The sequence below is a fragment of the Kogia breviceps genome, chromosome 15, assembly GCF_026419965.1.
Source record: "Kogia breviceps isolate mKogBre1 chromosome 15, mKogBre1 haplotype 1, whole genome shotgun sequence".
Lineage (NCBI taxonomy): Eukaryota > Metazoa > Chordata > Mammalia > Artiodactyla > Physeteridae > Kogia > Kogia breviceps.
This window is the reverse complement of record NC_081324.1, coordinates 26,063,560-26,080,343: the sequence shown is the minus strand read 5'-3', so window position 1 is coordinate 26,080,343 and position 16,784 is coordinate 26,063,560. Positions and strand designations below refer to the sequence as shown.

At 39.5% G+C, this 16,784-nt stretch overlaps 1 protein-coding gene across 27 annotated transcripts in view; it reads right to left on the bottom strand.

Annotated features, from left to right (window-relative positions):
• PIAS2 (protein inhibitor of activated STAT 2) overlaps positions 1-9,600 on the bottom strand; it is a 117,790-nt gene extending 108,190 nt beyond the window's left edge. For 13 of the 27 annotated variants that reach the window (XR_010836940.1, XM_067015327.1, XM_067015330.1 and 10 more), the window contains exon 1: positions 9,372-9,593. Coding sequence is in view for 11 of the 27 variants with exons in the window: in XM_067015333.1 (XP_066871434.1) it covers positions 9,372-9,395 (24 nt within the window). In the remaining 16 variants the exon portion in view is untranslated. Of the gene's footprint in view, positions 1-9,140; positions 9,317-9,371 lie in introns of those variants that run through there. The other 14 variants (XR_010836939.1, XM_067015333.1, XM_067015344.1 and 11 more) reach the window with 3 other exon arrangements.
• Between the last annotated feature and the right edge of the window lie 7,184 nt (positions 9,601-16,784).

Below are 16,784 nucleotides of genomic sequence, written 5' to 3'. Positions count from 1 at the left end.
ACAAAGTTTTATTTATTTATTTTGCATTTCAGAGCTTTTTGGATTTCAGAAGTGTAGATAAGGAAAAAAAGAAAACTACACAAATTTCCAACGAGAATGGTTAAATTGGTATTTATACAATGGAAACTCAAAAACAATGATAAACCAAAACACCCTAAATACATACAGCTTTATTCAATTTGTATAAAATTTAAAAACACACACAAAAGCAAAAAATTTGTATATATAAAATGTGTGATTTATATATATATATAATTTTATATATCTATATAATGTGGATGTGATCCGGGAAGGGCACCCTGCTGACCTAATGAACTATTTCTTAACTTGGGTGGTGAGCACATGCATGTTTATTTACCTACATCTTACCTGTTATAAACAACCTTTTGTACCTATTAACTAATTTAAATATTTAAAATTTTTTAATTAGCATGATATACCCAAATAAATAAATCACTATTAACCATTACCAATTCTGAGAAATGACTCAAGAGAACTTTTTGAAGGAATTAGTATCCTAAGAGAGTTCAAGGACAGGTTGCTATTTTTTTAAAAACGGGAAGAAATTTTAAAAAGAGGATAAAACTCTTATAAATCAAAAATATAATTACTAAAATAAATTCTTTGTAAGAGTTCTAAGTCAAGGAAACCTTCCAGAATGTAAACAAATGTCAATCTTGGAAATCCGATATTCACCTGTCAAGAGTCTCAGAGAAAATAGGAAAAAAAAAAGTTATCAAAAAAATAGAAGATAATTCCCCAGACCTGAAGAGCCTTACAACCGAAAAGGTTCCACCAGAAGGAATGAAAAAGGCCCATAACTAGACACATTTCACAACACCAAAGATAGATCACCATAAAGACTGTAAACAAGGTTACCACAGAAGATAACAATCAGATGTGCAATGGATCTCTATCAGCAATATTGTTTTAAATTCCTAAAGCAAAGTTTTCAACATTCAAAAGGAAAAACTGTATTACCAACTTATAATTCTGTATCTAAACTTTCAATCAGGAACAAATGCAAGCCATTTTCAAACATTCAAGAAATTAGAAAGTTTATCACCAGCATATCCTTTCTAAAACAACTACTCAAGAGGGGGTGAGGGGAGGAGAGGATTGGGAGCTTGGGATTAGCAGATACCAACTAGTATATATAGGATGGATAAACAAGGTCCTACTGCATAACTCAGGGAACTATACTCAATATCCTGTGACAAACCCGAATGGAAAAGAACATGAAAAAGAATATATACGTATAACTGAGTCACTCTGCTGTATAGCAGAAGTTAACACAACCTTGTAAATCAACTATACTTCAATAAAATTAAAAAAAAAAAAACTACTCAAGATTATATTCCAGTAAAATCAAAAAGAAGTCTAAAAAAGAGAAAGACATGAGATCCAAATAACAGACCTAACCCAGGAGTGCAATGTAATCTCAGGATGACAGATGTATAGCAAGATCCAGAAAGCAAGCTGCCCAAATTACAAAAAAAAGGTTGAGAGCTCCAGAAAGCCCATCTTCAAGAAAAGTTCAATGGCTACAAGATGAAAACACATTGTACTGGGTTGCCAAAAACTGCCTTCAGGTTTTAAGTAAAAATAAAAGACACATTTTTCATTTTCACCAGCATTTTTTTAAAAAATTTATTTATTTTTGCCTGCGTTGGGTCTTCATTGCCACGCACGGGCTTCCTCCAGTTGCGGCAAGGGCGGGGGCTACTCTTAGTTGCGGTGCGTGGGCTCTAGGCACGCGGGCTTCAGTAGATGTGGCACCAGGGCTCAGCAGTTGTGGCTCACAGGCTCTAGAGCTCAGGCTCAGCAGTTGTGGTGCACAGGGCTGAGCTGCTCTGTGGCATGTGGGATCATACCAGACCAGGGCTCAAACCCATGTCCCCTGCCTTGGCAGGCGGATTCTTAACCACTGTGCCACCAGGGAACCACCAAGCACTTTATTGAACAACACATTCACCCTTTTGTTCCACTACCTTCTGCCATTCTTTAGGCAACTTCATAATTCCATCTTCCCAAAACTTTTTCTCTTTTTAAGCAAAGAACTGTTAGATGCCTTTTACAGTCTTCCAGGGAATTGAAATTTTTTCCGTTAAGAGAATTTTATAAAGATCTAAATAAATGGAAATCCGAAGGTGCAATGTCTGGTGAATACGGTGGATGAATCAGAACTTCCCAGCCAAGCTGTAACAGTTTTTTTGCCTGGTCATCAAAGAAACACGTGGTCTTGCATTATCCTGATGGAAGATTATGCGTTTTCTGTTGACTGATTCTGGATGCTTTTGGTGGAGTGCTGCTTTCAGTTGGTCTAACTGGGAGCAGTACTTGTTGGAATTAATCGTTTGCTTTTCCAGAAGGAGCTCATAATAGAGGACTCCCTTCCAATCCCACCGTATACACATCACCTTCTCTGGATGAAGACCGGCCTTTGGTGTGATTGGTGGTGGTTTATCTCCCTTGCCCCACAATCTCTTCCATTCCACATTATTGTACAGTATCCACTTTTCATCGCCCGTCACAATTTGTTTTAAAAACGGAACGTTTTCATTACATTTAAGTAGAGAACTGCATGAAGAAATACGGTCAATAAGGTTTTTGTCGCTTAACTTATATGGAACACAAACATCCAAGTGATTAACATAATCAAGCTGGTACAAATGATTTTCAGTGCTTGATTTGGATATTTTAAGTATGTTGGTTATCTCTCGCGTGGTATAACATTGACTGTTCTCTATTAATGTCTCGATTTGATCACTATCAACTTCAACTGGGTCTACCTGACCGTGGAGCACTGTCCAGTGAGAAATCTCCAGCATGAAACTTCGCAAACCACTTCTGACATGTTCGATCAGTCACAGCACCTTCTCCATACACTGCACAAATCTTTTTTTGTGTTTCAGTGCGTTTTTACCTTTCTTGAAATAATAAAGCATAATATGGTGAAAATGTTGCTTTTTTTCTTCCATCTTCAATATTAAAATGGCTACACAAAAATTCACCAATTTTGATGTCTTTTTTAAAATGCATGCTGATATGACAGCTGTCACATACAAGCTAACAAAATTGTTTCGAATGAAGTTAAAGATAACTCAGTGCTACCAGGGCCATTTTATGGAAAAAAAAAGGAAAGAACCTTTTGGTGAACCCAAAGATATTAAAGTTTAAAAATGATTTCCATGAGCTCTCCACAATCATGCAGGGCTTTATTGTATTTCTCCTTTAAGGAGCCCAGGTTTAACAACACAGAAGTTCCTCAACAGCTCCACACTACTTGGCTCTATAGTAACTAATACTTACATCAGCACACATATTACAAAGGCTGGTTATTAGTATTCAGTTTCTAGAATCTTCCAGAAGCACAGAGAAGTTTAGAGGAATTATAAACCATAATATAAATACTATAAATCTTGACAAGTTAGTATCAATAGAAAATGAAGTCTAGAATAGGGAAGAAAGGTGGAGGCCGTGAGAAACAAAGGGAAAAAGATGGGTGCTAAATCCTCTTTAAGATTGGGAACTAAAGAGATAGTGTCTAAAACTGACAGGTCAAGAAAGAGAAATTTAACTGTTACAAAAAGTTTAAAATAATCAACAGCAGAATTAGCAACAAAAATGTAACTGGTAGAAATCAAAGTGCTAGGGCAGGTGGAAAATGAAATGACCTAAATTTCTTATCTACTAGAGAGTCAAGCAACAGATACTGTTCATAGAGGAAAGAAAAATCAAGATATAGAAAAGACATGCTTTATTTTTGAGTTTTAGAATTAACCTAAAAAACAAAGAAAAACTAAGGAAAAAAATCCACATTAAAGGCAGTTATATAAAGATTTAAGAAAGAACTTTTACTTTTCTTTTTGGATTCTTCTGCATTTTCATTAAAAAAATGAAAGAAAGAAAAAGATGAAGAAAAGAATAAGAAATTTTAAATATATTATTAAAGCCATTACCAGATTGGGGGGGGAAAGGTCAAAGCTCTTAGATGAAAACAGGAATAAATCTTTGACACTGGATAAGGCAATGGTTTCTTAGATTTGACATCAAAGGCATAAGCAACAAAAGAAAAAACAGATAAAATTAAAAACATTTGTGCTTCAAAGTACACAATCAAAAAAGTGAAAAGATAGTCCATAAAAAGGAAGGAAATGTTTGAAACCATATATCTGACTAAGAACTTGTAACTGGAACATATAAAGAACAGTAATAAAAAAGCAAACAACCCAATTAAAAAAATGGGCAAAAGGTCTGAATAGATATTTCTCCAAAGAAGATAAACAAATGGCCAATAAGCACATGAAAAGATGTCCAACATCATTAGTCATCAGGAAAATGCAAACCAAAACCGCAATGAGATACCACTTCACAAAGATGTGGAGAAAGCAGAACCCTTATACACTACTGGTGGGAATGAAAAATGGTGTAGCAGTTGGAAAAGAGTTGGGCAGTTCCTCAAAAACTTAAACAGAGTAACCACATGACCCAGCAATTCCACTCCTAGTTATATATCCAAGACAATCGAAAACATATGTCCACACAATACTTATACACTTGTAGATAAATGTTCACACCAGTCAAAAAGTGGAAATCACCCAAATGTACATAAATTCATAAACGGATAAACAAAATGTGGTATATTCCATACAATGGAATATTATTCGGCCATAAAAAAGAATGAAGTACTAATACATCTACAAGAATGAACCTGAAAAGATTATGTTAAATGAGAGAAACCAGACACAAAAGGCCACATATAACATTTTATTTCTATGAAATGTCCAGAATAGGCAAATCCATAGAGACAAAGTAGATTAGCAGATGCTGAGAGCTGGGGGAAAGAGGGCAAAGGGAGTGACTGCTAATGAGCATGGGTTTCTTTGGGGGTGATGAAAATGTTCTGAAATTCAATAGTGGTGATGGTTGTATAACTTTGTGAATAGACCAAAACCAATGAATTGCACACTTTAAAAAGCTGAATTTTATGGTATGAGAATTACATCTCAAAAAAATTTTTAATAGAACTAGCTAAGATCCAATCCAGAAAAACAAAGGCAAAAATGCTGAGAAAAAAGAAACATTTGGAGAATTTGTTAGAAAAATGCCACCTTTATCAGAAAAGATATTCATGTTTACCAGAGGGAGGGTGCAGACCTAAGGAGCAAACAAACACAATAATGTCTACCACAGCTAAGAATATCTTGGTTTACTGACTATAAAAAATTACCTATTTCATTTTAAATTAAATATTTGGTTTTGAATGTGCTTTCATAGACATGATCTTAAATGAAGTCCTCCTGGAAATTTAGCTGTATCCACAACAGCTTTGAATTACATAGTGAATTCTGTTAACATCTATCATATGTATTAGTCTATTTCTTTGCCCAATAGTTGGCAGCGTGGAGGGATGAGGAACTCTAACCTCAACACTCCCCTTCCCCATTAACTTCTCATTCTCCCTCTGCATCCCAACAGCACCCGAAGATACCAGGATGGCAAGTAAGGAACCAAACCCTCAAGCCTTCTAGGCAGAAAATCTTCTGTTATAGAATTATTTAAGCCTCTTATTAGATCTTCCATGTCTGGCTTACCAGTATCTATTAAGAAAGTTACTATCACTGGCTCTTCCATTAGATTCCTGCACACACATTCACTTTCATTCTCTGACACGCAAAGAGATAATAAACTCTCAATGCACAAGAGAAAGAGGATGAGGAGTACAGGAGAGAGAGCCTTAAAAAAAAAAAAGTTAGTACAGTAGATCCCCCCTCCACTCCCATATTTGAGAGAAGAAGGAAGAGTGGATTAACCAGGTTAAATTGTAGCAGGGAACTTTTTAAGGACTGCACCAGTAGGAGTATGGAAATTATACAACTGGAGGAGACTAGGGTAGAAAAGCCGCTCTGGTTGAAGAAGAGGTGAGGGACTTCAGACTCCAACTACTCTGCCTCTCTTCCACCACTGTGCTTGGCACTGCTAGAGAATATTTTGGAGGAAGAAAGCAGGGCAACAGTGACAGAGGCCTAGGCCACCAGACTGCATGAGCTTGTCCCAGGTTAATTCAATAATTAGTTAATTCACAAACTAATTAATTCACAAACTCCTAACAACAGAAATGTTTTAAACAAGGCACCACTGAACTGAATAATTTCTTCTCTAGCACCTTGAAAGCGTCCAATACCTGATGCACTATTATAATCATCTTTGACTATACAGCCCACAATTTCCCTTCACAGAGAACTTACCCCTTCCTTTCCCTCAACCCATCAGGACAATCTTGTGAGTCAGATTTGTATGATGTGACTCTAACCTCCTGGCTATAGATAATTAGGAAAGAAGTGGACCCTCACCGATTCTCTCTCCCAGAAGAAACGCAGAGGTGTGCTGGTATTCTACTGGTCACTTGAACTGAAAGCAGCAAAGGGTAGGGATGCCATATTCTGATGTGACTGGACAAGATCTCTGGTACTGGCCCACAGGGCAGTCTCAAAAACTGAAATTGTCAGGCAGCCTCTTAAGGTTCTACAGGAGTTGCCTCATCAAGTAACTCCCCTCCCCCGAGCAAAGCAAAGGCACAGGAGTCACTGAAGCACAGTGAAGATGACCTTTCCCAAAATTCCGGACCTCCAGTACACGAGATGCCAGCACTAGCCAGCAGTGACCTGCTCTGGTTATACGGGCTTGTAGGAAGTGGCCTTGAATGATAACGGACAAAGATAAAGGAAATTATCAATGCCAAAATTATTTGGCATTATCAGCAGCCAAATATGAGGCATTCAGGTCAGCTGGCCATTTCTTCTACTTCCAAGAAGTTAGCCAACAAACCAATGCCCGTGATTTTTCCTGGTCCTTCAACTTACTTCAGAATATATTCTGTAGCAGAGACCATTTAGAAAACCCTCAATGTTTCTTCCCCTTTTCCTCCTTTCTAATTAGATTTTTATTCAGTTGTCCAGTTTTCCCTACAATATTATATAACATATAAGCAGGGTATTGTTTATCATTCAATTTAGTTCATAAAGAGCAGGATGGTAGCTAGGAGCACCATGTGGACCCAAAGGAAACTGAACAGAGCAGTAGAGCTTAGACTCTAAGGAGTATTCACTCTAAAGCCAGACCTCTGAGGTGAAAAATCCCAGGTCTTCCAGTATTGAGCTGTGTGATCTAGGTCAGGGTTATTCAACCTCTCTGTGCCTCAATTTTTCACAGAATTGTTGTGAGAACTAAATAAGTATGTATGTAAAGTGCTTAAACCAGGGCCAGGCATGTAATAAGCACTTTCTTATAATGGATATCTGCCATCATCATCATCGTCACGATTTGCAATGGGGAGTGGGGAGAGCTACAGCGTGTAGAGGATGCTACTGAGCAGGTAAGGCAAAAATTGGGGTGGATAACTCTTTCAGCATTTGCACAGCCCATACCCTTCCCTCCTCTGAAAACTCTCCCCAGTTAGTCTCCTAATGTGAACTATGGCAGAGGAGCCATCTTCTAGCAAGTGCAGGGAGAAGACAGCTGATTTACAGAAAAAGATGATGAAGCTGACCCACAAAACAAAATGGGAGGGAAGAGAGAGGGGTATGGAATGGAGACAGAGGATGGAGGGAGTGGGGAGGGAAGGGGGAAGAAGGGGAGACCAAGAAAGAGAGAAAATCTTGGTTTCCAACCACTTTCCAGTTCCTGACTCCACTCCAACCTAAGCACTGACTGCCCTTTCTGCCCTATACCAATAAATAAATTCTTCACTTTTTATTAAGCTTTGACAAACAACAGAAAAGTCTAACAGAAGCCTTGGAAAACTTTTCATCAACAACAAAAAAATCTTAGAAGAGGTAAAGTTATATAATCCGTTACTACACAAAAACCAAGACAATACTGCAGATAAAAATAACTACAAACTTCAGTATTCTCAACCCATCCTAAACCTAATGCATTAATTTACACAGGTGAGGCTCAGGCCTGGTTGTTTCAAAAGCTCTACAGGTGTTATAACCTCTACAGTTGAGGCTCAGACACTAACACCCTTACACTTACCAATATGAACACCCTTTACCTACTATCACGGTTCTCTGTATAAACTAGCATAGGGCATAAAATCCATTAATATACTTTTCTCTTTACTGGGAATTAAATAATTTTTGAAAGAGCAAGAGAGAAAATGGCAGGCATTATTCAAAATGAAACAATTTACCTTTAGATCAGAACCATGAATACCTTCTTTTGCTGATGTTCACCAAACCAGCCAGGTAACCAGACAACATGCTTCCCCCGCATCCCACCCCTCTCCAAAAATCAATAATAAACATACAAACTGAATCTTTTACCAGATTTCTCCTCCTTCTTATTCGGAAACAGTAATGCTAACAACACGTCCATGGTTGTGCAAACTGCAGTTAACTTAATTTCAAGTTCCTCTTCATCCCTTTTTTGAAAAACTTTTTTTTTTAAATCAGGGTTTCCGTCCTTACGTATCCCATTTATGCCGCCAGTAATTCAGTGATCCATAAAAAAAAAAATCTAGCTCGTTTATCACAATTTTGTCTCAGTTGAGGGCTTTGAAGGTTATCACCCCGGGGAAAAATATCTTTTCCGTTCTAACCCCACAGAGCGCATTTCAAACCTCTACTACACAAAGGTTAACAACAATAAAGTTGTGATCTTGTTCGAAAGGCTAGGGAGAAAAAATTTTCAAGTGCAAAACGAGTTCACAAACCTCATGACAACATGGACTTTGCGGAGTTCTTACCACGGCACTAAGAAAATGCCAAGGTTTAAGGCCGATAATTGAAGGTAGGGTTCCCAAAAGACCACGCTTCTCTCCAAGATGTTGAGGAAGCACTGGTGGGAGGAAGGGGCCTTTCTCCTGACAGACCTGACTAAGCGGTAGCATCACCCACAGAAGAGAGAGAATTCCTAAAAGCAACTTCACGTTTCAGAAAACAGCTTCCCACCAAGTAAGTAGCCCGTAGACTTAGGAATCGCCAGACACGTACACCCCTCGCGAAGGTGGAAAAGCAAATCCTGCTTCCCACCTCACCCCTTAAAATAAACGAGGAAGTTGGGTCCTCACGGGCCCCTCCCGACAGCGGCCCAGGCGCCCCGCGCCAGGTGTGGGGACCCACCGACCGGCTCACCTGGTCCCCAGGCCCGCCACCACCGGTGGCACGGGCTTCCTCAGCCACCTCGCTCCCCTCCCCCGCCCGCCCGGGCGCCCGTTCGGACGCGGGCCGGGGCTCGGGGCTCTGCCAACCGGTCCCCGCGAAACAAGAAGGTGGCGGCCGGCGACGCTGCGGCTTCCCCGCCTCGCCTCCCCTCCCCTCCCCTCCCCCGCGGCCTCCGCTCTCCACTCCCACGCCCCCGCTTACCCTCAACTCCTCGAAATCCGCCATTTTATACCACCCGCGGGCGCCGCCGCCGCTGCCGCCACAGCACCCCCTCCCGCTGCCGTCAATGACACCGCCGCCACCACGGCCGCCGCCGCCGCCTCCAACACCATCCTGCACTGGGAGCCGCTAAAGACGCCGCGGCCGCTGCCGCCGCCGCCGCCGCCGCCGCTGCCTCCGGGCCCGTCACGTGACCGCCGCCGGAGCTCCGCCCCCGGAGAGCGCGGCCCCGCCCTCTCGGCGCCCCGCCCTCTCGGCCAGCCGCTTTCCGCCCGCGTCTTCCGCCAGGCCCGCAGGCCTGCGGCTCTGGCCTCGCCTAAGTCCCCGCCCCCTCCCGCCGCATGCCCACCTCCCGCACGCCTTCCGGCGCCTGGCCCTGTCGCCGTGCCGCTCTCAGCACGCTTGTTCCTCCTCTCCTCGGCGCGGAGGCCCAGCTCCAGTCCCTGAAGCGCCCTCGCGACTGCAGCGTTACCCGCCGGACTGGAGAAGGGCCTGGGCTGGGGGACGGACGAAGAGGAAGAAGAGGTGGCCGGGACTCGTGACGGGAACATTTACAGTTCCCTTCCCCACGGTGGCTGTGGACGGAGGGAGCACCCACAAATAAAGGCATCCCCCGGAGTAGTTGTGGCGGAACAACCTAAATATGGGTGCTGGATAAGCTATTGTTCTGATCTAATGGGGAAAGGTTGGTGAGACCTTTTGGGGTTGCTAATATCCTCAGTACTAACCTGGCTGGTTCTTTCTGACTTTGAAGGGCGACTGAATGTCAAGGACTGCAGAGTTGAAAGAGTTGGGGGAGGGAAGTTGGAGAAGTGAAATAGGAGAGCGCCCAGAAGGGCCCTGCTAGAAAGTCGAGAGGTCAGGAAAATAAGATAGCAGGGAAAGATGAAATGTCAGAGGAAGAGAAGATGGAAGGAAATTTCACGGCAGTCCTAACTTGCTGACAAAGGATGAGAAGATGCTGAGTTAAGCTGGTCAAAAAATTCGCTGGACCAAATCCAAGGTTCTAATTTCCTTGAAGAGGTGGATGGAATCCATTTAAGACACCTAATGTTAATCCCTGGGCCAAGAATAGTTTACCACTACACCTCTTCGCCTAACTCCTGTTCATCCTTCAGCTCTCAGTTTAAGTATCACTTCTTCAGAAAGACCTTCCCTAAACCCACATGCCCCCATTTTAATTCAGATCCCTCTCAGACTGCTCATAGGATCTGAATGTTTCCTTCCTGATATTTTTCCATCGTAATTACGTAGGTCTTTGTGTGATTATTATATAAATAATTATCGTTTAACTTTTTCTTAAAAATATTTTTAAACCAGCTAGACCTATAATGACTGACAAATGCCTGGAAAACTGTGGGCCTCTTATTGGTTTAATGAGTAAAAGAATGAACAGTATCTAGAGTAGGTTCTAATTCTGGGTTTCCACCATTAACTTTAGCTTGGCTTATTCTTTTTTTGTGTGTAGTACGTGGGCCTCTCACTGTTGTGGCCTCTGCCGTTGCGGACGCGCAGGCTCAGCGGCCATGGCTCACGGGCCCAGCCGCTCCGCAGCATGTGGGATCATCCCGGACCAGAGCACGAACCCGTGTCCCCTGCATCAGCAGGCGGACTCTCAACCACTACGCCAGCAGGGAAGCCCAGCTTGGCTTATTCTTGATCTTGGCTTATTCTTGATCTTGGCTTATTCTCCTTAGACCTTGATTTCCACCTCATTAGAGTTTAACATTGTTCAACAGACATTAAGTGAAGGCCAACGTGAGCTAGGATCTTCAGGGGAATAAAGATGAATAGAATACAATACAGCCCTTCCACCAAGGAGCTTACAACGCATAAGAAGCACCATACATGAAATACTGAGTTTACTTTCTAAGCACCTGTCCTGTTAATCCTTTCTCTGCCTGTCTCTGAACCCATCTCAACATCTCTCTTTTCCTTTCCACTGATTTCTTCCTCTTTCCCTATATCCGTGTTCAAGCCTCCTCGATAGTTTCAAGCCACCTTTCTTCTTTGGCCAAGCACACATCTATTTTAATCACATTTCTTTGCTCCTCTACACTTTACCTTAACCTTTACTGAAACTATACAGTATCAAAGAAAATGAACAATGAATTTATCTTTTATATTCCCAATTTTTTAGTCTGGAATTTTTAAACACAAACAAGTTGAAAGCATAACACAATGAATATCTGTATACATTCCAACTAGATTCAACAGTTTTTAGTATTTGAACAATTTTTATTAAGGTATAAACAACATATAGGTAAATCCTCCTATCTTCAGTAAACTCTTCAATTAGTTTTGAAAAATGCTTATCAAGATACAGAACATTTTCATCACCCCAGAAAATTCCCTCCTGCCCCTTCCCAGTCAAACCTCCCACCAGAAATAACCAATGATCTGATTTCTAATACTGTAGAGAGAATTTTAAAATGAGTGAAACTTATTTTAAAATGCTAATATAGCCTCAATGCCAAAACCAAACAAAAATTAATTTTCCTGTCTAACTTATAAGCAGATTTTATGCCAGTAATGCAAGGATGGTTTCACACTAGCATATATGTTAAAGAAATTGGTAATTTGATACAACTCAACAACTAAGAACAACCAAAAAAATCTGGATTTAGAAAATCAGAAGCAAGTGCCAAATGTAAGGAGTTAACCACTCAAAATCTTAGAAGGCAGTATTCTAGGCAGTTAAACTGAACATTTATCCTGAGACATTTGACAATCCAAAAGTAAAATCTATAAACTGAGCTATGACTTTTGCAGGATTGCTGGGCAAGAGAGACATAAATCTAAATCTAGTGCCACAGAAGAAGCAAAGTCCAATAAACACTCCCCATATTTAATACAAGATCCCGTAGGGTAAAGATAAACCAGAAATAAATCAGCACTTCCACAAGTTGTGCTCAGGTTTTAAATCAATCAGGAAATCTCACTCCTTGAATACTGAATAAACAGATCCCAGAGTGGTACTCCACAGACACTGGGCAGAATCAAACAAAAATTCTCTCCAGATGAAGATATCATTAGCCCAAACCCCAAATTAACCTACATAAAATTTTACAAATTAAATGACCAAACATAATAAAAAATCAGAAAAAGACTGCAATAAAAGCAAGCTTACACAAATAAGTAAACAAACAAACCTTGAAAAAATAATAGAAACTCTAGAATTGAGATGTTTAAGAACTCAATGGATAAGTTTATAGGTATACATGTATATTACACATGGTTTAAGAGAGAATTAATAACCAGAACATGTTAGAAGACTATTTAGAATCAAGCTCAGGGAAACAGAAAGATGGAAAATGCATAAGAAAATATTAGAGACATAGATTTGAGACAGAAGATAATACTGGAAAAGTCTAACAAATGTTTAATTGGAGTCCTCAAAGAACAAAAAACCAAAATGAGGCAGTAGCAATATGTGATGAGATAAAGTTTGAGATTTTTCAGACTGATAAAAAAATCACTATAGGTAAAGGGTTAACAAAACCTTTTCCTTTCTACATAACAACTTGACCTGCAGTTAATTTTCTAGCTCTGTTCACCTGGAAACATGATAGAGGTTTATGATAAAAATGACCTCTGATTAGTAAATTGCCTCTGGACCAGGAGGAACTATAAATGGTCTACATTTATAGACCTGATGGGGATACCATACTTGGGACTTTTCTGAGTGAGTTAAGTTCCCCAGTAAAATATAGCAATTTTAAATCTGTATGCACCTAATGACATGCACTTAATGTATCTTACAGAACTACAGTGAGAAAATCCACAAGTATAGTGAAGCATTTTACCATACCTATCTCAGTAATTGATACAAAAAGCAAACAGAAAATCATTAAAGATATAGATTTTTGGAACAGCATAATTAACAAATTTGACCCAGTGATTACAAATAATGTGCAGAAAATGCATTATTTTAAGTACATATGGAATATTTACCAAAATTGAGCATAAGAGAGTAAGCCTCAACAATTTTAAAAATTGTGATAAAATATACACAACATAAAGTTTACCAACTTAACCACTTTTAAGTGTACAATACAGTGCCATCAAGTATAGTCATGTTACTGTACAGCCATCACCACCATCCATCTCCTGAATTCTTTTCATCTTGCAAAACTGAAACTCCATACTCATTAAACAATAACTCCCTATTCTTTTCTTCCCCCTGAACCCTGGCAATCACCATTCTGCTTTCTTCATGACTTTACTCTAGGTACCTGATATAAATGGAATTCTACACTATGTGTCTTTTTGTGACTGGCTTATTTCCCTTAGCATGATGCCTTCAGAGTTCATCCATGATGTAGCATATGACAAAAAAATTTTCTTCCTTTTTAAGGCTGAATAATATTCCATTGTATGTATATACCGTATTTTGTTTATCCAGTTATCTGTCAATGGACAGTTAAGTTTTGTCTTAATCAGGCTGGGGTACTAAAACAAAATACCACAGAATGTGTGACTTAAATAGCTAACATTTCTCACAGTTCTGGAGGCTGAGAAATCTAAGATCAAGGTACCAGCCTTTAGTGTCTGATGAGGATCCACTTCCTGGTTTACAGATGACCACCTTCTTGCTATATCCTTACATGATGGGGAGAAAGAGCTCTGGTTTCTTGATCTTATAAGGGCATTAAGCCAATCCTAGGGCCTCCACCCTCATGACCTCAGCTAAATCTGATTACTGCCCTGAGGCCCCACCTCCAAATATCATCGCATTGGGGATTGAAGCATCAACATATGGGTTTTTGAGGGACACAGACATTCAGTCAATAGCAGGTTGCTTCCACCTTTTGATTATTGTGACAAATGTGAACAAATATCTCTCCTAGATCCTGCTTTCAGTCCTTTTGGGTATATACCCAGAAGCGGAATAATTGGATGATATGGTAATTCTATTTTTTTTTTTTTTTTTGAGGAACTGCCATACTGTTTTCCAAAGCAGCTGTGCCATTTTACATTCCCACCAGCAGTGCGCAAGGGTTCCAACTTCTCCACATCCTCATCAACACTTGTTATTTTCTGTTTTTTAGTAGTAGCCATCATAATAGGTATCAGATGATATCTCCTTGCGGTTTTGGTTTGCATTTCCCTAATGGTTAGTGATGTTGAACATCTTTTCATGTGCTTATTGGCCTTCAGAATAACTTCTCTGGAGAAATGTCTATTCAGTCCTTTACTCATTTTTACATCAGGTCGTTTGTTTTTTTTGTTTTCGAATTTCAACAAATTGTAAAGGATTGGAAGCTGCTACAAGTCTATTTTCATTTGCTTTCTATGACAAAGATTGTCTTGAAACAGTGTTTTATCATCTATCAGGTTCTGATGAGATATAATAAGCCATGATGATAGTATGTACCCTTGATATGATGTGATGAGAATGGCATTTTACCTCTGTGACCTTCCTTTCAAAAAACACACAACATGGGAAAAAGTATCAGAGAAATCCCAATCAAGGAGCATTCTACAAACCACCTGACCAGTATTCCTTAAAAGTGTCAAGGTCATTGAAAACAAAGAAAGTCAGAGAAATCATCAAAGCAAAGAAGAGCCTGAGGAGACGCAACAACTAAATATGATATGGTATCCTGGCTAGATCCTGGTATAAAAAAGGACACTAGGCAAAAACTAAGGAAATCTGAATAAGATATGAATTTTAGTTAGTAATAATGTTAATACAAGATATTAACTACTGCATAGCACAGGAAACTCTACTCAATATTCTGTAACAACCTATATAGGAAAAGAATCTGAAAAAGAATGGATATATGTATAGTATAACTGAATCACTTTGCAGTATACCTGAAACTAACACAACATTGTAAATCAACTATACTCCAATGTAAAATAAAAATTAAATTTAAATAAAGATGTTAAAAATCAAGGAAACTGTGGTATATAGAAAGGAACTCTGTGCTATCTGCACAACTAGAATCTAAAACCTATTTTATTTATCAAAAAATTTCAAAATTATATTTGTCAATGATAGAAAAGGACTGGTTACTTGATTTTTAAAATATAATTTCAACTTTTGAATGATTGCAAAAATGCAAAATATGTTGTCAATAAGAACTTGAAGACATTGTTATTAAAATGTCTTGATCAAGAAGTACAGACAGGGCTTCCCTGGTGGCGCAGTGGTTGGGGGTCCGCCTGCCGGTGCGGCGGACGCGGGTTCGTGCCCCAGTCCGGGGGGATCCCGAGCGCCGCGGGGCGGCTAGGCCCGTGGGCCATGGCTGCTGAGCCTGTGCGTCTGGAGCCTATGCTCCGCAACGGGAGAGGCCGCGGCGGTGAGAGGCCCGCGTACCGCAAAAAAAAAAAAAAAAGTACAAAAAATTAAAACATTAAACCTGCCCATAGAAGTGCTCTCAAGCTTTTCACTAAAACTTCTGAAATTTTTTATTTGGAAGTTTTATGCAAATTTAATATTTTATATTTTCCTTAATACTTTAGTATTCCACTCTTTCTTATAATTATACGAAAAAAATAATGAGCTTTTTCACCAAGCTCCATATAGATATTCCTAAATCCCCTCCAGTTTATTAACATGCCACAGAAATTTTATTGTTTTCTTTGTGTGCATGACCTGAAGTTAGGAAGTACTAACCTACAGAAACTCTTATATAGGCACATGTGCACCAGGAGATATGTACAAGAATATTTATTCCATCACTGCTTGTAACAGCGAAAAGTTAAAAACAACTTGTCTTGTCCATCAAGGATAGGGTAGATATATGCATTGTGGTGTGTTGCTGCAAAAGAATGCTATGTATACAGTAAGAAAAAAATGAATAGAACCAGAGCTTCATATAAGAATATGGACAAATCCCCAAAACAATGCCAGATGAAACAATCAAGTTGGAAAAAGTTATATACCTTTCATGTAACTTTTTCAAAAAGGGAAAACAATGCTGTATATTTATGGATATGTACATATGTGATAGAAAACATACATGTGAATGATGAGTACCAAAACCAGGACAGTGGGTACCTCTGAGAAGAAGGGAATAGGATCTGTAGGCTATTCTGGGGGATTCTACTATATTTGTAAAGTTTTCTTTCTTAAGAAAAAAGATCTGAAGCAAATATGGCACAATGTTAAGATATGATAGAATTGGAAGGTAGGTATACCAATCTATTATCCTCTATATTTGTATGCTTGAAATATTTCATAGTGAAACAAAACCCAAAATGCATCCTAAATCTGATCATTCTTTACTTCACTGCTACTGCCACCATTGTCCCGGATGACCACAGTAGCCTCCTGTCTTTCTATCTTGCTTTCTATCTTGTTCCACTACAAGCATTCTCCATGTAACATCCAGAATGATTTTTTATAAATATAAATCTGATCTCACCATCCCCTATTCAAAATCT